This window comes from Aquila chrysaetos, chromosome 11 (genome assembly GCF_900496995.4).
Source record: "Aquila chrysaetos chrysaetos chromosome 11, bAquChr1.4, whole genome shotgun sequence".
Classification (NCBI taxonomy): Eukaryota; Metazoa; Chordata; class Aves; order Accipitriformes; family Accipitridae; genus Aquila; species Aquila chrysaetos.
Genome location: NC_044014.1, coordinates 17,004,187 through 17,029,145, shown reverse-complemented (window position 1 = coordinate 17,029,145; position 24,959 = coordinate 17,004,187). Strand labels below are relative to the sequence as shown.

General features: G+C 38.7%; 1 protein-coding gene across 2 annotated transcripts in view; it reads right to left on the bottom strand.

Annotated features, from left to right (window-relative positions):
* Positions 1 to 3,537: 3,537 nt before the first annotated feature.
* LOC115348076 (gamma-aminobutyric acid receptor subunit pi-like) overlaps positions 3,538 to 24,959 on the bottom strand; it is a 50,248-nt gene continuing 28,826 nt past the window's right edge. Inside the window, exons 7-10 of one of the 2 annotated variants that reach the window (XM_030030088.2) lie at positions 22,498 to 22,635; positions 11,721 to 11,873; positions 10,643 to 10,836; positions 3,538 to 4,996 (exon numbers count right to left, since the gene is read on the bottom strand). In XM_030030088.2, coding sequence (XP_029885948.1) covers positions 4,685 to 4,996; positions 10,643 to 10,836; positions 11,721 to 11,873; positions 22,498 to 22,635 — 797 coding nt within the window. In that variant the 3' untranslated portion in view covers positions 3,538 to 4,684. The other variant, XM_030030089.2, reaches the window with a different exon arrangement.

The following is a 24,959-nucleotide window of genomic DNA, read 5'->3' as shown; positions in this document are numbered from 1 at the left end:
CTGAAATGCCCCCAAATGTGCCCTTATCCTTTTCTTCCTGAGGATGGAAAGTTTGACTGTCAGATGGGACTGGGGAAGAAAGATGTCTCCAAATGGAAACTGATGAGAAGCTGAATTTGGCAATATTATTAAAGTGGACCCCTGGTTTTAATTATAAAGCTATATAACAAGTAATGGCAAATCCATTACAGACTTCAAAATCATGTCAAGCTTATCTGCTTTAAGCACTGTCAAGCACCCACTTCTCTACAGTAAGCAGAATCCACTCCAGTCTTCAGCTCTCAGATTGAGATAGCTTGTTCTTTCAGCGACCTGTTTAATCAGCCCAGAAGGCTCCCACGGCTCAGTTTCCCACCGTTTCAACAAACCATATTTCAAGGGAAACTTTTCCAAAAGATTTGAACTGGCTTTTAAAATTAATTTGATCCTTGTGTCAACTGTTAGCAGTGTGCCAGTGAATTACCTGGGAACATTTATTTAGGTTTCATAAATATTTATAGGAAACCTATAGTATATATAGGAAAACAGCCACCATTCTGCCTGCCTTGAAATACTGAGGTGCTATAATACTTTGATTTGAAATATTATAACCTGCAGGAGAAAACCTTGACATAAGGATAGAAACTTCAGGCTTAAAACACAAAGTATAGTGGTCATGAAGTTACTGTGCAGACTGGCAGAAGGATAACGATTTCAGTGGCTAAAATGATGGAAACAACAGTCTGGGTTTGAGAAGCCTGAACTTTATTGTGAAAAACAGGAGTCCTCAGCAGTCCACCTGACAATGCTGTTTTGTCTGATTTTAATTAATCTGTCACTACAAACATGACCTAGTTACCACAGTACAAATGTCAGCTTGTAATAGCTTTTCCCTAGAGTCCTCCTTAACTAGCATTTGCCATTTATATTTGTTCATTCAATCATGAAGAGTAGTTAATTAGCTCCATCTACTGCTGCATGGAGTGAATTGTACCAGCTGCGCCAGGTCTCCAGTAGCCTCTTCAGGTTGTACTCGTAGAGGTGTTTTAGGCACTCTGCTGCACCACGCCAATGGCAAGAGCTGTTAGCGGAAAGCAGAAGGTTTATATCTTCTGCTGCTGCTGTCATCAGCTTTACTGTTACATAGGTTTTCTTTAATCTCTCATCTTTTTGTTAATTTCTTTTTGAATTTCAAAGTGGCAATGTGGGGCATCATTTTTTTTCATACATTTCCCCATGCCAAAAGACATAACAGTGCTCTTAAAATAATTAGCACAAACAATGAAGAGATTTGCAGGGAAGAAAACCGATCTATTTAAGTTACTGCTGCACTGATAATAAAGCAAGCCACTGTGCTGAAAACGGGTACCTCAGCAACAGATGGATGCTCTTAACTTATGCTTGCCATGTGTGTTGACTGGAGTATTCAGATGGGGTATTTTATTGTTTATGTTTTAAAATAAATAAATGTTCTGATATTCATTTGAAATGCCATCTTAGTTTATGAGAAAGCTAATGAATGCCTGTTCTAAACCATCACCTTCCTTAGTAGTTCTCTTTTGATTTAGGCAGAATGTTTCAAATACTCTCAAAACATCCCAACTACCATCCCAGTAACCAGGCTGCATGAAGTACTTACCTACAACATAGCTGAATCAGAGAAACACACCAGATAATTGACAAAGGGGAAAGGTAGCAAGGATTAACACCTTCAAATGTCTAAAATCTCAAAAAATTATTATTATATTTCAAGAAATAGCTCAGCAAAGGATTTTATTTTCATAATACTTTTCCATTAAGAAGGACAATAATACCAAAGAGCTTATTAAGGTCAGAGATGTTTTTCTAGTCTGCACAATGCTTAGACACCTGTGAGATGGCTGTTAAACCAAAAACCAGGCTTGCAGGTATTTCACAGAGGAATGAAATTTATTCCTTGGGCTGGCTGCTGCCTTCAGATACGTGTGGAACATAGCGCACCTCCTGCTAACAGCAAAGTTAGTTACATGAAGGTGCATCATCAGTTTGTGCTGCTACCCGCCTTCACTGACCTCGGGTCCCTACGTGTACATCTGCCTCAGGTGGCCTCAAAATATGACAGGACATTTCTGAATTATGAGTCTGAGAAGGTCTCTGATTAGAAAACATTAAAATCAAAGTAAGCAAAAGAAAGACAACTATCAACCAGAAAATGATTGTGGAAAGTCCAAGGACTTTCCCCTTTCCCTTTCACCAGGTATGAAAACAAATCCATTTTCATTGCCAAGGCTAGCTTTGAGTGCCTCAGCCTCAACTTTGGCCCCTATTCTTAGCTCTAAAAGCGACTTCTCCATCTCTAATTTACCTCTGAGTTTTAGCCTTCAGTGAATGCCATTGTCCATGAATGCCATTAACTTAGAAGAGCCTTTCCAGCTAACTCCAAGGAATTTGATAGTTTCTGGGGATAGTTTTGTATGTTTGAATGGGATCATTTAAATGCTATTCTTCGTACACCACACTAAAAATCTGTTCCCCTGTCCCCTGGAGGGAACATCTTTTACTTACACAAATTCATGTCAAACCAAGTTTTGTTTTTCAAATTAGAAATTAATGCAGAATTATGCAAAGCAGAATAATAAATAATCTGGCTGTGCAGTCTATTCTTTCATGAAAACATGGGGGAATTCAGTATGTAACTCTGCTTACAATTAGCACATCAGTGGGAAAACAGACCCTGTTATCAGTTAATGCACTGTAAATAAAGCTGTCTAGACCTTCAACAGCTTTCTAAAAGAATATTTAAGATGAATTATCTCCAAGTTAATTGGAAGCTATGAAATTCTAAATGCTTACTTTATGCTTGTAGTAAATGTAAATCCCAAATTTCGTGTTAACACAACAGGTAACTAGCAACATGTGGATAACTATTTGAAAAGATTCCAGATTAATGTAAACTTCAAATTCAAGAAACTAAATACAGAGCTTTACCATATGCCTTCTGTGAATTTCATGGGAGTAAGAACTGGAGAGAGATCTCACACCTCATTTCCTGAAAAAGGGGTTTAAGGTTAAATCTGCAACAGCAGAATGATAAAAGAAAAATACAACTTTTTTTACTTGTCCTTAACAGAGCCAGTCTTGGTTTGATTTATTGAATGCTTTTGCTTTTATATGAATGTCAGAAGAGTCACAAGGTACCAAAAGCCACTAGACTGTTATGAAGTTGCATTGCCTCAATAAGCCTTGCAAAAGGCGTTACTGATAACAGTAAAGAAACAAGTTTTCAGTACTCAACCCTCTTAAAAAATAAAAATACTGAGGGGATTTTATTGACCTAATAATTGTTTACCAGTGTGCAGTGATTTTTACGGATTTAGTTGTGAGCAGGGGCAAATCTAACCCACACTGGTATTTTGCACTTCCCTTCTTCTCATGTAATGGTGTTCTTCACAGGCAGCGTGCTGGTAGAAAGGCGCACCAAAGAGTGTCAATATTATGGGAGCATTTTAATGCATTTCTATGTGTGCAGTGTGTCAGATCATCATAAATTCCAAGGTACACAGCCTATAAAAGCACATATACACATTTATACATATATATGCAACCCACACATATATTATGGACAGGAAAAAGGTATAATAATAAGTGCTTCTAAACTTCCAGACTGCAGTATAAGAAGCAGGTTGCCATATCAATAACTTTTGTAATATCTGCCAGTGAAGTAACCACTCAGAAAGACTGTTATGGTTTTTCATCAAGTGTAACTATTCTTTCATACAGGTCATAATTTCATCTGTGTAAAACTTTCACTTTTTTCATCAAAAGTTATTGCATATCCAGGCTTTTCTTTTCAATTCAAGATGTAAGCTTTTTCATCTTTACATGAAATTTTTAATGGCTCAAGAGAAATTTGCTAAGCTGAAAATTAAGTATATCAATTTTTTCCTCTGCATAATAATTACCCAGGCAGCTGTGACTGAGCAGAGTACAGAGTATTAATGTCAGGATAAATGGCCATATTCCATTAAGGATTGGCCAACACCTAAGTATGTCCTCACTTGAGAGATCCATCTCTCTGGATCTAAACCTTTTGGCTCCAGTCCCTTTCTATATTCTGCCCTGCACTTATTCAGAAAAGCCATTGATGCCTATGGGAGTTCTGTCTAAAGATGTAGGGACGAGTCTCGATACATATTTGTGACCTTACAAAGATGAATATATTGTTTGGTTTGTGTTGGTAGCCCATGCCTTCAAAGCTGTTTCTTGCTATGAAGAAAAACCACTTTGATCTGCAATTATACATTTTCTTATATAATCTGGAAAATTTATGCATTATCGACAAAGCTAGAAGGAACTGAATACTGAAAGCATAGCAGGAAAACAACACTTCGTTGCTTTTATTTTTAAATGTATTCAATGCAGTTCAGAAACAAGTGCAATATAACTCTTATTTTACAAAGTTGACCATTAAAATATTAAAAAAGGACTTACTGGCCTTTGATAAATAGTTCAATATGGGACATGCATGCTAACAGGAAAGTCAGTTTTGGATGGCAGTCATTTAACAGTGGAAAAGTGAGTTTAACAATAAGCTTTATAGAAATGCTTGAAAAGATGGCATGTCCTTTCATATCCCTTTATCCAAATGCAACTTCTTCATTCTTCTGCAACTTCCCCTCCCATATCCACTTTCTAAACTTGAAAGCAATTTTACACATTAAAATATTTACAAATACAAATAATATACCCAATAAAATACATTAATTATGATGAATGATAACGGGAAAGAAAATCTGGCATAATTGTCTATGTGGTAAGGATTTTTAACATGGAAACAATCAAAGATGCAGAAAAGTCTTTTCATTACTGACATTGGTGAACTACACCCATTGTGTTTACTTCTCTCCTTTTTTCCATCAATGCTGGTTTTGCTGCTCTTGTTTGAATCGATCTTGTTGGCATTGTCAGGGGCACTGCAACTGTTAGCAACTGCTGCCAGGATTCCATTCCTCTCTTCTTCGGCCTCTTCATCCTCATCCTGATGGGAAACAAAACAGCAGGTACTTAAATGCATGTTTCATCGCCTGTTTACTTTCAAGCTGCAGCAAATAATAGGATTTTTCTTACGACTCTTCCTGTAGCTTGCTTCTTGATTACAAGGGTGAGCACCTACATGCACCAGAGAGCTCCTTTCAGCTTTCAAAGCCTCCATTTACAGGAAAAACACTGACTTAAACAACATCTTACTGCAAAAACTTTCGTACAACTGTCGAGCAAAGCTGGATTTGTTCAAATATGGCCCACTAAGCTTTACTTAAGACAGCAGCAAATCCATGAAATGCACAACGATAAACTGTCTTCTGCTCAGGGAAAATACTGGCAAAGGTCAGTGTCTAGAAAGCGGGTAAAGCAAAGCCCCAGTCTGGAAATGAAGAAGGTGGGGGAGCTGCCAGACCAGCTAGTCAAGCTGGTTGCACCCCAAATCAAGCACCCCAGAATACAAGACACTTCCCTTATGTGCAGTTGGCTACCCTATTCCTGGTGCTTTGCGACGAAAATCAAATTACTTAAAAAAAAAACCCAAAACAAACCCCCAAACCCAACAAAAAGCACAAAAAAAGAGGATCACAAGGAGGTACAAGCCCCACAACTAAATCAATACTAAATAGCTCATACTACTTTGTTTCAAGTCCTGAAACTCATGCTTTAAGTTCAAAGTTATGCTAAGGTTAAGCACATTTTTATGTGCTTCACTGCATCAAGACAGCTCTTTGGAGAATGTTGTATAAGCCTTCTGGTGGGTTTTGTTTCTTTGATTAGAAGTGGCTCGGAGCCATGAAGTTCATGTATGAAATCTTCACTCTTTGAAGTCAGCGGGTTTTCTGTTACTCACTCAGAGGACACAGGATTAGAGATCAGCTGCAGCTTCAGCTCTAAACACAAACTTTCTTGAAAGTTCTGGGGTATTTAGTTTGGTTTGGGATGTTGCAGAGATACGAGCAGATCCAAGCTGGCTCCAAGTTTGTATGTAAACTGAACCTAAATTTGTATAGTTGGAGGAAGGGTGTCATTTTAATTCAGGCAGGTATACACATAATTTTAATTTTCTCCTGATGATTTCATTACCTTCCAAATCAGTGAGTGGCATACAAGCAAGAAAAGGCTAAAAATTTATTTGTGAAATGTAGAATACAGAATCTCTTTCCTCTGACCAATTTACTTTTTCCATTTGCACCATGAGAAGAAATAGACTAGACAAGGAGAAACTTTAGAGAAGTTGAGACATACAGCCCTGCGTGGAGCCACACAAAAAGCTCGTTTAGAAATATCCCGGCTATTAAAGTCAAAGAAAGCTCATTAAGCCACCTGAGTGATCTCCATGCCAGTGCAGAATTGCTCTTCTGCCCAGGGTACTTATGGACAGCACAGTTCTTGAGCCTTTCTTCATCTAAAATTAGTAATGTCCTTGAAAATTAAAAGTGGAGTCTGGACAATGTCCTCAGACTGCTATGAATCAGTGAGCCAGAACAGATGGAGCTAGAAAAAGGGATTATTACTGCTTTTCACTTTCAATTTGCCAAAAAAATCCAGTATATTTTGTTTGAGAGAGATAAACGTAGGTCAACACAATGTGTCATCCTAAAAATACACGGACTACAAAACCTCGCTCACCCTCCACCTAGCCTCCCACAGCTACGTGAGAATTTTGAAACCAAAGGCCAGGATAGAAATCTGCCTATAAAGCATTAAGAGGATCAATCCATAAAATTCCAGTCGGAACCTTAAGCAATCCCCAGGGTAGTACTAAATCTCAAACCTGGAGTTTTACTTGGGGCCTAACTCTGTTATAAATACCTAGCTCTTCTGCTTCAAAAAGTTCAGGCGGCTGAGGGAAGCGCTGGGGACAGCAGCAGAGCCTTTGTCGGCAGCGGAGCCTTTGTCAGCTGCGCCTGGCACTTGAAACAAGGCATCAGAGCGACAGCCTAGTGAATGCATTCGGTGCTTCAAAAGTTAATAAAATAAAGAAACCTGTCAGAAGAGTCCTGACTGTTTTTTCCTCTGCTCCCATTTTTTAGAAAGGGAAAAAAGAGCAAAACAACATCTATACTTCAAAAATGGCAGGATTTGGGGCATTTGTCTTTCAGGTAGGGCTGGCTAGAAGTTGTCCAGAAAGAATCAGTTTTATTGCAGAGCACGAAAGGACACTGCGTACGTGCCATTTTTCTTTTCACACAACCACATGTGAACAATTCACAGGAGGCTGATGCTTTACTAGGCTGTTCTTAACTCCTTTCTATTCCCCAAGAGGCAGTTATTACTTAAGCAGAAAATACCGTACATGGTGTGTATGTGCTTGATTCTGTTTGCAGTGTTACAAGGCAGGGCTCTCGCAGAACAGAGACAAGTTTACAGCAAAAGTGCTGTATCGCACTGCTTGAAAAGGAGAAAAGGTAATCTAGAGAAGAACCACAACTGCTAGTTTATAAAAAACTGCAGTCTTGTAAACTGGGACTATCAAGGGACTTTTCCAACTCACTATGGAGAACTGAATGTAATGAAAGACTAGGCTGGTTTACATTATTAAAAAAAATATTGTGTTGCGAGTGTTCAATTGTGGCTCTAATTTTAAATGTCATACTAAGTTTTCTCTGGATTCAGCTGCCAATGGGAAAATGGCAGGTAGCACCAAGAAGGGCTCTGTTTGGAAACAAAATCCACAGCATCCAGGAAAGGAACTGTACATCACCTGAAAAGCACTGTATATGGCACCTGCTACTGTGGCTGCTGTTTATATTGAAGTGTTTGCTGACATCTAACAGCCAACAGAATTGAGGAAAGCTGTCACTTCCACTGAATAATAAAGATGCTCAAGATTAAAAATATTTCAACCTAGTGTTGCACACCTAGACCTTATGCAGTGTTCAGAAAGACTGCACGACGCTTGCACAGAAACACGACGTAGGCTGAACACTGCCCTCGTAACCTTATTTCCAGTTTTCAACCTTTTCTCCTTTCTGACCAAAAGGGAGAGGTTTAGGTGAAAGACAGGTGAAGTCCAAGGAAGGATTCCCTGTTTTATCAGACAGCACAATTCACACCTTTGAATAAAAGAGAAGAAACTCAGGATTTTGGACAGGCAACGTCTCCATTTAGGCAGTCTACTTATGCAGTTGATGTGAATGGCTTATTTTGCCTGACCTTCCTGGCAGCAGATGGTTCCTCTGCTTTTGCCATTAGCTTTGAAGCTGTCTCTGTGGGTCCAGGTTCACATAAGGTGAGACACTGCAAAAGTGTGGATATAATGAGCCCTTTTACCAGTTTATATTCTAAACTGGAGAACCCAAGAGCTTCAAAAGGACCTGATATGCCAGTGCCCAACCACTTTAAAGAGCAAACCGGAAAGCAAACCAGTACAACTAATTCCTATACAAGGCAGAGGGTTACATTTTAATTTCACCTCCTACATTTATTTACATAATTCTGAGTGCAAATTTTGTATCAGCTTGCATATGGGAATAACAAACTGGGAAGTGAGATTTCCAATTAACCTGTGTCCACAAGAGAATAGGATAATGAGGACAACACATTTATGGTGACGATACTCACACAGAAATTGTTAAGTACCTGCTAGACAGTGACATGAGATTTTAGCTGGTACTTCTGTCCTTGTGATGTTTTGTTTTTTACTGTGAGAAATACAAGTCAAGTGTGCTCTCCATGGCACCCTGCTCAGTAAGCAGTGCTTGTCCTTGGCTACAGTAGGAAAAGGACATGACAGGCATTTTCCTTATTCTACAGAGTCTTGAGTTGACCTAGGACCAAACAACTGCCCCTTCCTTTATATGCTTGTGACTGTGGGAGTAAGAAGCAAGTTGGACAGGCTCGATCGCTCCTGATGCACAGCAAAAGGTGGGAACATGCCTGAAGTGACAGACCATCCCTTTCAGTCATTAAGTCCATCACAAAACTGCACGTTAAGTCTTTCTTCCTTCCTCATTTTAGGGCTGTACCTCCACTTACTTCCATGCATGTCTTTCAAGTGCACGTGTTCCCATGCCTGCCCCATCTGCAAGCACTAGTACATGTGCCCCAGATGAAAGGGAATCTGACACCAGTAGGCGAAGGCAAGGGCAGTCATAAGTGCCCTTCACAGATCCAAAGACGTTTAATCATCCAAGCACTGAAACACTTTACTTTCTTACCCAAAGCTCCAATAAGCTTTTTTTTTTTTTTTCTGCTCTTTGAGCAAAATGACAACCACTTACTTCACAAGACAGATATGCTCAGAGGGAATTGTCACTTATGCTACCTTGCCAAGAAAAATTACTTTCAGGCTTTCCATTCAAATCCTCATTCAAAACGAGTGTTTGCCCATTTGCAGACATTCCCCCATTAGATGTTTTCTTTTGAAACCCACTGGGTGGCTCAGCTTTGTGTCCGTTTTTCAGTCCTTCTCCACACACCTAGATCTAATACAGCTTTGAACATATTCCTGTGCATTTACAGAACCTATCTCTCATCCAAACAGCCAAAATCCCATGTTAATTGTTGAACTACCTAGTCATAAAAAACCCACATCTTGGCTGATCTTCATTGGTTTTAAGCTTCTCCACTTGAACTCAATATCCTTGACCCTACTGAGGAGCTTTGCTTAGGCATTTGTGATGCTCTGTTCTAGTTTGGATTAAATAGTTAACAATCTGCCTTCTTCTGGCCGTTTATCCCTACAGCACTCAATCAAACTTCTTCCTGCCCCTTTTTCTGTTATTCTCAATTTCCATGTTTTACTTTTTTCTGTTTGTCCAGAAATTTCATAAGCTGCTTAAAATTTTCTTTTTTATCATGCATATCAGATTCAGTTCAATAATTAAAAGCTGCAAGACAATCAGCTTCCAACTTCCTTGTGATTTCTTTTTCACTGGTTTTGAAAGCAGTGCTAAACACTGGAGATGGAAGATGTGACAGAACTTCTTCATGAATCTGTCCTGATTATTTCAGCAAGATGACAACCACCAGACTCAAAAATGTCTATGTTGATTTGATCCCTTTTTATTTTAAGTATATGTCAAAGTATTTCAGAGTGGTGAGAAGCTCGTTAGAGCAGCAAAAAGCACTGCCGTAACAATAATGCAGAACAGAAAGTGAATCCCAGTCTGAGCTTCGGCTGCACCTGTTGAAAGAGAAGGTGTAAGTGGAAGGCTATAGAGATCTGATACACCTAATACGTGAAGCTGCCTGCTAGTAAACTGGCTCAAGTACCATTCATATGCAGAAGGTTTCATAAATGGAATGAGATAAAATCTTTTCTTTTTTGCTGTATTGCAGTAAGACCAAGTCACTGAGCTCAGTCTAATTTTTGAACTGTATGTGTATGCCATTGCTCAGGAGATGACAAGTGCCTGTGATTTTAGTGATACACCTAGCACATTGTTTGATAAATGGCCATAAAGTCCATATCACAAGAGAGAATCATTATGTAAGGGTGTTTCAGTTTGATCTCTTCCAAAAAGTTCCAGGTACAATAATTTTTCTTTTTCTCAAGGTTATTGTGTTTTCACTGTCCTTATTCTAAAAAAGGAAACTTCCTTAAATACATTTACCATTAATGCGAAGATAATTCATTCTCTTTAGCAGGTATAATTGAAGTCTGTTTTGTAGGACAACAATCAAAGAATTAAAATACCTTTGGAAGTTCCTTTGAACTGAGTCGATGCAGAGTGCAGAAATGAGCCACAGCATACTCTAACAGTGCTCCAAAGATGAAACTGAAGCAGATACCGAGGTACACATCAATTGCCTTAATAAAGCAATTAGCATTTGGGAGTGAAGTCCTGGCTCCCATCATCAGGGTTGTCATAGTAAGGACTGTGGTAACACCTGTGGAATGTGAAAAATCTAAGTTCTAATAACACACGGATAGCAATGAGGGCCTCTACTGCAAGGGCCCTGCTACAAGACAGTTTTTGCTGACTCTGTGAATGCCTAGTGTGCCACAGCATTTAATGTGTCATGTTTTGGAAAGAAGACTTTCAAATGAACTTGTGATTCTGGATTTAAATGTTTAAAAACATGTTTGTAAATGAAAAATGTTTGTAAACCTGAGAATACTAAAAATTAAAATGAGAGCGATTTTGGTGTCATAGAATGTATATTCATGATTAATACACTATTATTGCAATACTATGCAAACGCTCGCTTTAAAACATTCAGATATCATTTTGCTCAATGCACTTGCCCACTGGCCTCATTTGATGTGAAATCTTTCTTTCTTCACTATTCTGTACGAGTGTTTTTCCCACCCCACCTGCAGTCTGATCAGAACTGTTTTGCATTCTTTCTCTTTCAAAGTATCCTTTATTTGAAATTAATTATATTTAATCTCTTATAATTCTCTTATTATTCACGTGTTAATTAGTATGTATCATTAGACCTCACAAAAGGCTCACAATTCTTTCTGTGCATGCCATGTGTTTGAATATGTTGAAATTATTTCCAAAAGGACTGTTTTTTCCTCTGCTTTCAGCAGCCTCCCCTGCCTCCGAGTCTCCTGTAGCTCTCAAAGATGTTTTCTTAGTTAAAGAATAGCAAGGCTTTAAGGGGAATCTGCATGATGTACTGCAGATGGTAAACCAGAAAGGCAATTCCATAAAACTCGGAAGCGTTTGCAACTTTTGGAAATGCATGCCATGTACATGCAATAAAGCAAGCACCTTAATGATCCAACTCTTGGTTTGGTTTGATTTGGTTTATCGGCTTCTCACCTATGCAGATTCTGGCTGGAACTGATGACTGGCTTATCCAAAATGATACCCAGGAGAGCACAACCAGTAGGATTGATGGTACATATGTCTCTAGTATGAAATACAAGATGTTTCTCTTGAGTTCGAAGTGAAACACTAGTTTTGGGTAACGTCCTGTGGAAAGGGCAGGGAAAAAAATATTGTGAAGGTACAATTCATAAAAAGTTCTTTAAATTATCAACCTGTATTACTTTTGTGCGTTGCAATGCAGCAAAAGCTTAACAAACAGGCTTAAAAAAAATTAAACATTGCACTGAAAAATTCTATCATGAAGACTCTAAATTGAATTGAAGGAAAAAATCAGAATATATAACACTCAGTCACCATATCCGGAGTTTCATTATAGATGAATTGGAAATTCACTGAGCATTAGTGAAGGAAAAAATAAATCCATCAATGTGTGGAAAGGATGTTTCATTATATAACACAATGCAAGGAAATTTGAAATCACATATGTATCTAGCTGTGACTATTCAGAAGAATTACCACAATGAGCTACTATATAAACTAGCGTAATAACAATTGTAATTTTACGAAGTTAGCATGGGTCCTTATCTTTAACTGCCTCAGATATCTGGTTTATTTTGCTTTTCTTTTCATTTACTGTGGCTCAAGATGTGGATCAAAGTTACCTTCTCTGATACTGCTGACCTGCCTCTTATATTCCACTTAAAAACAAGCAGCGTCTTTGCATTTTCACTATCTATTTTTTCTTTACATTAGTGCATTACAGTGTTTGTGGTGTTCTGAGTGGTGTCACTGTTATGGCACAAATGGTTTGCTTCTAAATGAGTGATTTCCAGAAGGTGAAAGTTTGGGCCCACAGTCAAAGACAGAATTGGGTTTCATTAGGGAACAGCACACTGGTAAGCAGAGCCTGAATTTGATATCCAGCTCACTAACTGAGCAAAATTTGGCTATGTTTGGGCAACAGAAGTGCAGGATCTGAAATTGTTACCAGTCCAACGGATCAAAGTAAGGCAAAAGCTTGCTTTTTACTAACTTAAATGTGCAGAACAGACTTTTTATTCTGATGTTCAAAGTTCAAAATTAAGCCTTAAAGTATTTAAGTTTTTTAAAACATTATTTTAACAGAACTCTTGAACCAGAATATCAGTGAGAGAGTAATGCCTGAATATACTGTGGTCAGATAGCTTTGGCTTCACCTATTTTAATCCAACAAATTACGATCTCCAGGACCTATGTTTGTTTCCAGTGCTGAGTGCTGAGAGTCAGGACAGAACTACAGAATGGTAAATGCACTTTAGCAACAATAATAAATGCATAGACAGGCTATTTGTGCATCCCTCAGGTGCACTGTGAGATATGGAGTCAAAGAACAGTACTTTTAAAAGCTTGAAGTGCAAGTAATGGATGCCAAGAAATGTCTTCTTGCTCCCAGGCTAGAAAAGGGATAGTTAAATTTCCATTTTTAGAAGTATTGTATAAAACGAATCCAGAGAACAATAAGGTTTCATAGGACTCTTACAATTGGAAAGAATCACTAAGTGTTGTAGTCTGACCCTAATCACAAGTCATTAAACTTCCCCCAATTATCCCTGGCTTTGAACTCAATCGCTTTGGAATAGAGTCCACCTTTCACACAGACATCTACACATCTGAGGATATCTAGACATGCAGCATCCCCCATTTCTCTCAGTAATCTGTTACAATGATTAAAATCATTCTATCTGCTAAAAACAAATGCCTAGTTTCTAATCTTAATCTGACTTCAGCTTTCTGCTGTGTTGACTCTGCCTTTTCGCTAGTAGACTAAATAGTTCTTGGGTAGTCAGCTCTTTCGCCTCCTGAAGGTACAAATACACTGTACTTAGGGTTCTTCTTTGTAAGTTCAACATATTGAGTTTTTCAAGTTTCTGACTGATGGAAAAAAGGATACAAAGACAGACAGTAGACTTTAACTCTCTCCATGAGGTAGGAGATACAAAGACAATTTATACCATTATCATAATTTTTATGTGAAAAGAGGAACATTACATTAGTGTACCTCTATCAATACTGTGACTTTTACCAGTGCAGCTGTTTCACTAAAAGTCATTTTGCTCACCAAAATTGATTTTAAGTGTAAGCAGACCAAAGTAAAGCACTCAAAAGTTAGGAAGTACAAAACTTACAGTTGACTGTACAGCATTACTTCTGCTTCTGTCTGCACTCATCCTTGCACTAAATCAAGCACTAGTGCTATGGAAGAACACTCAGTCTGTACAATAAAAGACCATAGCATAAAGCATATTTAGGGAAAGACAATTAGGGCTGTACAGGCAATTGTAAATCTGTGGCTTCCTAGTGTGCAAGAGCAAGCATTTAAAACCTTAATAAAAACTGATAGGGATTTTATTAATTTTGCATGCAATCTTCTAGGCTGCTATCTAACTAGCACTCAAAACCAGATACTTTTAAATAGAAAGACATGATTTTCTCTGCAGTGTTTGTACCCCAAACTGTCATTACTGTGGCATGGTTGTAGCTAGCACACAAAGGACGATGGCACAGCCACCGTGAGTGAGGGAAGGGTGTCAGCCCAGAGCTCGTGTGAGAGTGCAGAGGGTGCAAACCATCAGCAGGAAACTGAATCCTCCACAAAAGTCATTTGCACTGTGTTTCTGTGCTGACCAAAGGGAAGGATGTGGTGCCATGTACCCAGCAAAGAGGAGTGAAGAGACTGGACTATGCTTCCTGCAGGGTATCCCAGGCACTTGGGAGTTCCTGTGGTTCAGCCTTAGAGCTTGTCTTTAAGAAGGAAAACTCTGAAATAGCTGATACATAATAGCCATACAGCAATACCTTCTCCTCATTAGCACTCTACAACTGTATCTCCGTTCACCTTAGTATAAAAGCCAAGTATGTACATAGGAAGTTAGTTCAAAATATCAAACTTGAAAGTCACACTTTGCCACTTTGCTGCAATTTCCAAGTGCAGACAAGCCCTTTGAATGTTCCTGTGTTCTTTCGTGTTATTTTTCCTGGTGCCAGAAATTTCTGAAACAATGTGAACAACAAAGAGAGATGTAACAGCTTATAGCTGAGTGTCTTTTGGGGGAACAAAGAAAAGGCATTTCTCTAACCTTAAGGCTTTCTGCTTGCCAGAATCCAAAGACACATCATGGACATGATAATAATAGTGTCAGCATTTCTCTGAAGAGTTCAGAAGAGCTTTTATAATGGAAATTTTGAAGCAACCTATATATAGAATTCATATGAACTCCTCCTGTAATAAACTGAAGGAAGAAGTAGTCAAGGAAAGTATGCAATGCATACTTATCATGCTAAAGAAATGAGCAATAGGACAAAAGGAAGATAGGGAAATATTACAGTCCTTTTTTCATCTACACTCCACATGTACCAAAAGTTATCATCTTTAAAAAGAAACAGATTTGCTACTCCTTTACCTAAGTAGCATATGAGACAGTAATGATGTAACTCATTGCCTTTGACTTGCACATTTGAGGCTGCGGTGCCATCACTCAGATCAAAGTGAAACAGGTTCATGTAACCCTAGTCCTGGCTTTACTAATTAGCTCAAGTACAGCTCGAGTTAACTCCTCAAAACTGTCTAGTTTGCCCCTTGCTTGAGTCTTCTTGACAAAAAGATGTTTGCATTGAAATGAGAAGATGCTTCTTCATTCAAGTTTCTGGCCCATGATGGATGTCACCTCAGTGATTTAAATTTGATAATGTGGTAGGAATAATCTCTGTGCAGATAGCTAACTCTGCAGCAAAGTCATAGTGTTAGTGCTTGCCAAAGTATCGAATTGCTGTATTTAAGTTTCTCAGATGCATCTGAACTTAAATGACGGTCAGTATGTATACTCTAAACCCACCAGAATGTGAGGTATTCTACTTGGGCCACCGCACAGCGAAAGAAGGTTAAGCTGAGTTACTTGGGCTTTATAGAATTTATTAGAGGGTAGAAATACAAAACTAGACAGTAGCTCTAGCTTGTAGGTGAAGAACAGATCTAGATAGCAGACTACAGTCTCCATATCTACTCTAACTCTCTCTACTGCTTTTTAAAAAAAGGGAAAAAAAAAAAAAAAAAAGAGGAGTACCCTAGAAAGTAGAAAGAGGTGAAAGAAATCAAACTTCAGTTGGTTCCAGCTGACTACTTTTGTTTCAGTATCATAAAAATTATACCAGCATAGACTCTTTCCCAGTAGCTGAGCAGGTGTAGATCTATGTCTAAGGTAGATCTTTCTGAAGGCAAGAGAAGCTAATGTATTCCTCTTTATAGCTTGCCTTTGAAGTTTGGCTTTGGCTTCTGAAAACAATATTCTAATTTACAGCACTGCCTATCTGACACTTCGTATAGATCTTGCCATAATACTGATGATTTTATCAGCACTGACTATTGCTGCACTGCCTAAGAAATAGATATAAACCTAAACAAACAGGCTTTCTTATCACCCTAGGTCACCCATGTTTTGATTGTCTCATTTTTCTATGGCGTCTGTTCCCAGCTGATGGCAGAATGCTGCCTCTCTGCTCTGTCCTGCTGCCCTCTGACCAGCGGACGCTCACAGCAGAGGCGCCTGAAGGAAGGACTGATGCTCTACAAATGCTGTCACCAGCTCCTAACTTCCACTCTGGTGTTACGGGATGGGAGCATCTTCCCCACAGTTACTTTCTGTGGACTTTTTGATGAACTCTACTCCAGTAACAGACTGCTCCACATCACTCTTTATGTAAGAAGCACTTTGGTATCCTGCACAGGGGTGTGCAGTCAGGCACAAAGAGCACATTCTTCTCTATCATGAAATATGTATGCTAACCCCTTGGGTGCCAGCTAAAATGTGTGATGTACATCTCACACAAGTGCGTCAGTATAACTCTACCAATGCATCGTTTTCTTCTCTTCTTGCACCTTTTAAGGGCACAGTACAAGAAAGCTTTAAATAAAATTTTACTGCTTTAACTATGTGCTGAAAATGTAGTTTTCAGTATGCAATTTTTTATTGCTTGTTTACAATGAACATATGCATTAAGGAATGGGTAGTGCCCCCACTTCTACCCCACAAATAAGTTGTGCACCTGAAATGCAATTCTCTGACTGATGTAGGATGCCAAGGGTGTCAATGTATATGGCTAATTTGTTATTATAGCTCCTTTGTCCCTCCCTCAGAGGACAATCAGTCTTCTGTTCTTCACAGTCAAGATCTTATAAACTACCTCTTTTCCTACTTGTTCTTCAGAGGTGAACTAAAGGAAATGAAAGATCAGGACAGGTTTCTCAACATGCATTTCATCTTCACAAAAATGCTTTACAAAAAATGAGTTTGAAATTCACATTTCCTAAGAATTAAACAAACCCTTTCATATAGTGTTGGTGCGCAGATATATTTATCCATTTAGCTTACCTGTAAAAAAAAAAGTACAAAAAAATTATGCCACGGTAAGTTTTCCAAGTGTTTATGTGTATTTGTGTCTATACTACAAAGAACTTCCCAGAAGTTAACAAAAAAATGCCACTTCTTAATATCCTTGATATTCATTCTATTCATTGCATTTCCATATGTTTTTTATGTTACTGTAACTTCTTCAATGCATTTTCCAAAACTGTTTTCTTTCTAAACTGTTCTACCTTACAGAACTATCACAAAAACAACTCATGATGGAAAACTTTTCAACATCAACTCAAGTGGAAAACCTTGTTTACAAAGAGTGATTATATGAGCTCAGATAGGCAAGTTGAACATAACATGATAACAGATGCATGTGTAACTGCTTGAATCTTAGGTGAGGCAGACCAAAGGCTCACCAGATAAGATTATACTGAATACGGTTCTGAGGTTGGTTGTAAGCCCTGTATGGCAAAGAAGATGTTCTCAGAAATAACAATTAGAGAGCACTTACAGATTATAAAAGAACTGATAAAGGGAATGAGAGAAGTTACTCAGTGTACCATACCTCAAAAAAAGAAGAATTGAAAATCCTAGAAAACTTTGACTGTTAACTGAGAAATCCCTGAGCCTTGGGAAACTGCCGATGGGCCTGTAGGACAAACCAAAGTAATGCTCTATTTCAAGAGAAAGAGACTGACTGATGAACATTCACTTTGTGTAGGAGTCTGTTATATTTATACACTCATATACACCCTTTATATATAGTTTATATACTTGGTGATTTTCAGATCGCTAATTATAAATGAGAGCAACTCATTACTGGCTTAGTCATGACCTCCCACCTGAGAAGCCGATAACATGGAGTGGCCAGGGGTCAACAGTTTCAACACTGCATAGCCAAACAAGGTCTGACAAAACCTCTAGCCCCAGGATGCTAAAGCAGGATTTGCGATAGACATCAAAACCCTGGCAGTGACTGCAGACAAGGAACAGCAGCCAGCTCCCTTTGCAGTCTTTTTCAAGGGGGCAGGTGTCTTGTCTTTGTGTGTCAAGGAGAGGAGACTGACTTTATGCTTTTGCCTCTTCTTTCCCTCTGTTCTGCCAAGATACCATCTGAATATGCCACTTTGCTGACTTCATAGTTTTCTAAGCAGGGAAGTGCACTGAGAGCCCTGACTGCCTGACATAACTCTCCTTGCCTTCCAGGCTCAGGCTGAAGACTCAGTGTTAGACAAGACCTGAGCAAGCTGAGCCTCTTCGTTCCTGCTGCTGCTGCAGACTTGGCAGAAGGGTTGCAGTAGTGAGAGCAAGGCTTAAGGAAAGTTGCCAACCAGAAGAAAAGCTGTCAGCAGCCAATTAGCCTCAAGTATTAAATGACATTTTTGCTTCTTTCTCCAATTAAAAAAGTTAATTGAGATTAATTAGCTATCACTTGCTGTGGGATTTATTGAGTGGGAACACATGGGTCTGTCCTGCGCCCAGTACCGCTCACTAACAAACATGATGACATACCGAGTGTCTTTTAAGAGAGGAGCGTTAGCACATTGGAGAACAGGATTAGAGTTCAAAATTATCCCAACAACTATCAGCCTGAGTAAAACAAGATGCAATTCAACAAAAGCAAGTACAAAGTCCTACACTCAGATAGGAATTGGTAGCTCCCTAAACAGAGCACAGGGAATATGTGGCTACAGGGCAATAAAGGAGGTGGAGTACTAGAAGGAATTGCAAGCTGAGCAAGGTAAAAAATGCACAACAATTTTCTGCAAGAAAAGCAAATATCAACCCAGAATGGATAAAGAGAAACAGAGTTCATGAAATGCATTAAGTAAACCCTCCCCTGTATGGAGGATATCTGATGGGAAGAGGGTACCCAGTTTTGGGTGCTGCACGTCAGCAAAGGTATGAGAATTTCAATGGGAGAACAATAGCAAAGACAGGAGATCTAGGAAACCGTTTATATGAATTAAAAAGAGGAAAGTGTTGGTTGAGAAAAGATATATCTGTCCTGAAATAGCGAAAGGGCTGCTGAAAAAGGGCCGGAAATTTGTCTTCTATATCCACATAATGGGTTTGAAATGCAGCAAGGGAGATCAAGATTAGACATGAGGAAAATATGCGTCTAATAATCACCAGAAAAAAATCACCTAGGGAGGGTGAAGCAGACACTTTGGAGGTTTGTCTAACTTACTCCTAGAAACATCTGTCAGGAAGTAGGCTGTAGATATAGATGACCTTGCCTTGCAACATGAGAATAGATTAAATGAATTCTTAAAGTGTATTTCAGCCTTATTTCTATGATTATTTACACAAAAAGCTAGACTGTAACAGTCCTTCATTGCTTTTATGTTTTTCCAATAAGAAAGGCAAGCTTTTTATATCACTATTTATTACTCTGAGAATGCAGGTGGTGTTGGCTAGACAGCTAAAATAAAAACGCAGCAGCCACTGATGCAGATTCATGGGTTTGGGGTCCAAGAGCGTATCAGTGTATGCAGATGTCGTGGTTTAACCCCAGCCAGCAACTAAGCACCACGCAGCCACTCACTCACTCCCCCCCCCACCCAGTGGGATGGCGGAGAAAATCGGGAAAAAGAAGCAAAACCCACGGGTTGAGATAAGAACGGTTTAATAGAACAGAAAAGAAGAAACTAATAATGATAACACTAATAAAATGACAACAGCAATAATAAAAGGATTGGAATGTACAAATGATGCGCAGTGCAATTGCTCACCACCTGCCGATCAACACTCAGCTAGTTCCCGAGTGGCGATCCCCTGCCTCCACTCCCCCCAGTTTCTATACTAGATGTGACATCACTTGGTATGGAATACCCCGTTGGCCAGTTTGGGTCAGCTGCCCTGGCTGTGTCCTGTGCCAACTTCTTGTGCCCCTCCAGCTTTCTCGCTGGCTGGGCACGAGAAGCTGAAAAATCCTTGACATTAGACTAAACACTACTTAGCAACAACTGAAAACATCAGCGTTATCAACATTCTTCACATACTGAACTCAAAACATAGCACTGTACCAGCTACTAGGAAGACAGTTAACTCTATCCCAGCTGAAACCAGGACAGCAGAATAAGGACTATAGTTAAAAGACATGTAGGAAGTGGTTCTAGCAATTAACTTAGCCATATCCAAAATTAAATTGGTCTGTACCAAAATGAAATCAACGCCAAACCCTAGCCAGCAATCTAGCTAACATTATTTGAACTGACTTACTATTATGTGATTACAATAATGTGATTACTATTATGTGATACATGCTGTCCTATAAACAAGATTAATCCACAATGCCCTTTTCTTAAATTTACCGAAGTTACTTATGCAGGAATTTTGCTGACTACATTTTAAATTTGGCTCTGTCAGTGGCTGTACGTGATCTTGGGATTTGCACTGTTGTACAATATTTCACTTGCACAGCAGCTGTACTGTCTGTTCAAGTTCACAGAGTATCAAATCCTGATTGCTTTTTTTGCTGTGTTAGGGAATACTACACACGGCTCTTCTCTCATATCTTTAGCTTTAGCCTTTTGAATCGTAACTGTTATAAATAACTGTTATTTATAATGTAACTTATTTATAAAATACTCTCAGATATCTATTAATGGTGTTAAGGAAGTGCAAAGCATCATTTTTCACTTTGAAAGTGATTACATAGTTCCATAAACTGGTTCATTTTTTTCTTTTAATAGGGGCTACAGTAGGCACTGCTTTCCTAAAAAAAAAAAACCTGTAGAAAATAGCACCTAATTCATAATGACTCAATAGAAAATTAAGAGGATTATGAGATTTAATTTTAAAAGTACTGCATAGCACTTGATAACATGGCTTTCTTGAACAGGAGAATTGAAACAAGCAGGTGTGGGAAATTCTAATTGAATTAAGTTGCATGTGTTAAAATGTATAATTAAAAGTGGCTTTTGACTTTATACATATGATTGATTCCTGCCAACATAAAGGAAGGAAGACAGCATCATTTACTGAGAAGAGCAGCACAGTTCATCTGATCATGCCTCTTCAGTTATAATTGGAAATTGTTTTTATTCTGTTTAGTAAAAAATAATAGAACTTTTTTTTGGCTTTAGAGTCTGGCCTCTATGATAGAAGGTGGTAAGAATTCAGCAGGTTTCCTCTTCCTCTTTCCTGTATGGTAAACAGGTCCTAATACCCTTCTGGGCAGAAGAACAGTACAGGATTATTCTCCTTTGACTGAACGTGATGTTGCTTACCCAGAAGCTGTAAAGAGGAGGAGAGCAAGCAGATGTCACTTACGTAAGCAGCAAGATACTTTGCGATCCTGGAGCCTGCTAGTATGTGTTTCATTTCTACTTTTATATCCATTTAGAGAACTTTGACTTTCACCCTGAATTAATGCCTGAAATTAAAGCATAAAGTTTCTCCGTGTTGAATTATTAAAGCAGAAATACAGTTTCTCTATTTCATTGTTGGGTATTTCTGTGATTCAGAATTAGCAACATATCCTCTAGTGAAACTACAGCTTTGAAGGAGGTGTGTCTTCATTTAAAGACCACCCTTTCAGTTGGCGTGTTGACTTGGGCAGAACAGAAGCTGAGTGTGCAGTGAAGAGCAGCAGTGAAGGACTTAAGAGTAACTCAAAGAGTGTAAAGCAGGTTTGGCAGGTCTTGGACTCTCTGAAAGTGCTTTCGAAGTCTCTGGAAAATAAGCAGGAGCAGACTCTTTTCTGAGGTTAAGTCCTGCAGTTAGAGGAAACTTTCTGCAGCAGTTTCCTAAGATCAGCAGAAGAGCAGGTCTGTGGAAATGCTTCTGACCCTTCCCCAGGCAGCAGAACCTCAGGGTGGGCAATCTGCGCTCTGCTGCCCACCAGACCAGACAGAGGCTGCCACAGGTAAAGAGCCACTCCAACAAGCCCTAGCCATGAAAACCAAGTTCTTGCAGTTGTAAAAGCACCCAGCATATTCACAGAAATTTCCATGGCTGAATAGAGGCTTTTCACTTGCCCAGAGTGGCTATTTCCAGGAAGGCTGGGAATTGTTCTGAGCTGGGTACCCAGGGTCCCTGGTCTCTCTCCAATTTAAATACCCAATTTACAGGCTCTTCTGCCTTCACAAGAGCTCTTCCTGACATTACATGGAAGAAGTAGTACATCTCTCGTTTATCATTCTTTAGGTAATGTGTAGCCAAGAAAATGCTCAAAAACTCTCAACCTTTACATTAGCTGGGTCTCTGCTGGTAACATCTGGAAAAGTATGTATGGTTTCAAGAATGTAATCTAGCAGAAAATGAAAACTGTCATCTTAAGAGAAAGGAATGTGCTCAGTTCCTTAATGTTGCTCTGTTTCCAGAGCCATATTCTGAACTGTACCTAGAAAGTGTTAGAAGGGTGTTTTTACCTGTCTCATATACCGCTTCGGATACTGAGGTAAAGTGGTCTTCTACTGTGTATTGCGCGAGTCGGAGTGTGTCCAAACCTCGAACTGAATCATTTCCTCTAGTCCAGTAAAACATGACATCATTGACGTTATAACCCCCTGTAGTGACACACAAGCCAACAAAAGTGTTTATTTTACACAATAATTAATTTGTGTCGAGCACACTTATGGTTCAGCTGTTTCTTATTTGTCTGTCAGAAAGTACAATTAGACATAAACAATGATGGGTTTTGGCAGAATGTAATGCCTGTTTGCAACAGAATTCCCAATAACATGCAAAGTCTTATCATTTAAAAGCTGACTTTTTTGGAGGTGGTCTTTTTTATATCTTTTATTCTAGTATAGACAACAAACTAATAAAAGAGATTAGTACCACATGGTATTGTAAAGCTTAATAGCTTTTAGCTTTAAAGCAACACAGTTTTGATGGATTACAGCACTGCCAGTATTTGGACTAAACATTGTGTGCCCTTTGTTGCATCCCAGGCTGCTGTTTCTCGATGCAGTGCATTTGGTCCTCGTTCCCATAGAAATGAAGGGGTGAGGAGAGCAGCAGGGCTGCTGCGTGCTGGTGCTGTGCTCTGAGCTGGGCTTGGGTCATAGCTTGGGATGACATTTTGGCTTAGGAGCTTGGATGCTTCCCAAGGACACCAGCTTGGATGCTGATGTTTCTGCAGGCTCAACAGCGTGGCACGCTTCAGGGGCCCCAGGAGATTTCCTCTTAACCTTCAAGTAGTAATTAGGAGCTGAGACGGGACGTGAATCATCTATCAGAAGGCAACTGTATTTTGCACACACTTGTGAATATGTGACACAATCATAGCTAAAATACCTCTGTAGCTTTTTCCCATTATATTAAAAGGCAGGCAATTTTCAGGCTAGTGTATATGATTAATTCAGGACTATGTTAATGTAATTTACATGTTAACAGGGAGCATTTGAACATCTTTTCCTTTAGCTTACTTAGATCAATCATTCTGGTATTTGACAGACTTATATTGTGCAAGTTAATAGCTAAGCTTAGGGGACAGAAACATGAGCAGATGATTATTTTTAGACTCCAGTCAATTGTAAGTAAATTACAGTGTGAGACAATAAGGCAATACATTGCACAAGGGTATATGTTGCAAAAAGAACAAAGCTCTAGAATCACAGAAGAAGACATGCATTAAAATAAAAAAGACGATTTTAATGTTTTTAAGTTAACGGCTTTGGTTCTTGCAATAACAAAAAAGAACTGATTTCCTACAGCCATTTAATGCAGGAAAAACAAGAGTTCAGAAATTTCATTTCAAGGAAACACTGGGCTGGTTACCAATTAAAATGACAATTTCACCTGAAAATTCTTTCCCTGACCATTCTTTAAATGTAAATCTTGTTTTCACTATCATTGGCAGTTTTCCGAAAAGGTATCATGACCGGGAATCTCTGCTCACATTATCACATTTATAACAATTAAAGCCAAAACACTGCTGGGTCAAAAGACTAAACCTAAAGCATGGGTGTCCAAGTTCTCAATTCCCTAAAACCACATGCTGGGAAATTTCCCAGATTTGGGAGATGAAAAAAAAAAAAGTAACATTTCCTATAAACAAATGATTGCATTGTCCTCAGTCAAAACAAAGAGGTTCATAGAAGCAGTTTTTACACATGACTCCAGGCATGGATTCATTTTATTTTCCTTCAGTATAAATGAACTGCAGATATTTAAAGTCCAAAGAACTAGAGAGTACCACAGTAAATTCTTATTTATTTTTTACAAGATATTGAGTCTTCCAAGTTGTGTGAGGTGGGAGAAATTCTCGATGCCCAGATGGGTGATAACAAGCATATCTCCACATGGGGGTTGTTTTCCTTTAATAGAACTCTTTTTGTTCCAAAGTATTTTCATTAGCTGAACAATTAGTAGGTTTTGGTGATCCTTCCTATGAAAATTCTTTGAAAATACTAATTCCAAAACTTTATTTGTGAAGAATTTTCATGAGAGATTCTTCCCAATAGTCAGTAAAGTTAAATAGCACAGTGGTCCCTCTGTGCAGAGTTATTCTTTATTCAGGGGATTAGTATTTTACTAATTATGAAATGTTTAAAAAGTTTAGAGAGACAAAATCCTTAAGCCATGTTATTTGGATTTTACAAGTAATCTCCATTCTCTTTACATGACACTGAGTTTTCATTCTATCTAATTCCTCAAGCCCAAAATGTCTCATTCCTGTACTTCACTGATACAGTGTGAGCAGCTAATGTCAACAGGGTTAACTACAGGAATAGTAAATTTGGGATTAAACATTCATAACGCCTAATACAAATGAGTTGCTTTACCTTTCTGTTGCTAATTTTAATTTCCCCTGATTGTCAAGCACAAGTTAAGTGCCTTCACATGGCTCTTCACTGAATAAATGCTAAAGGACAAGTTCAAAAAG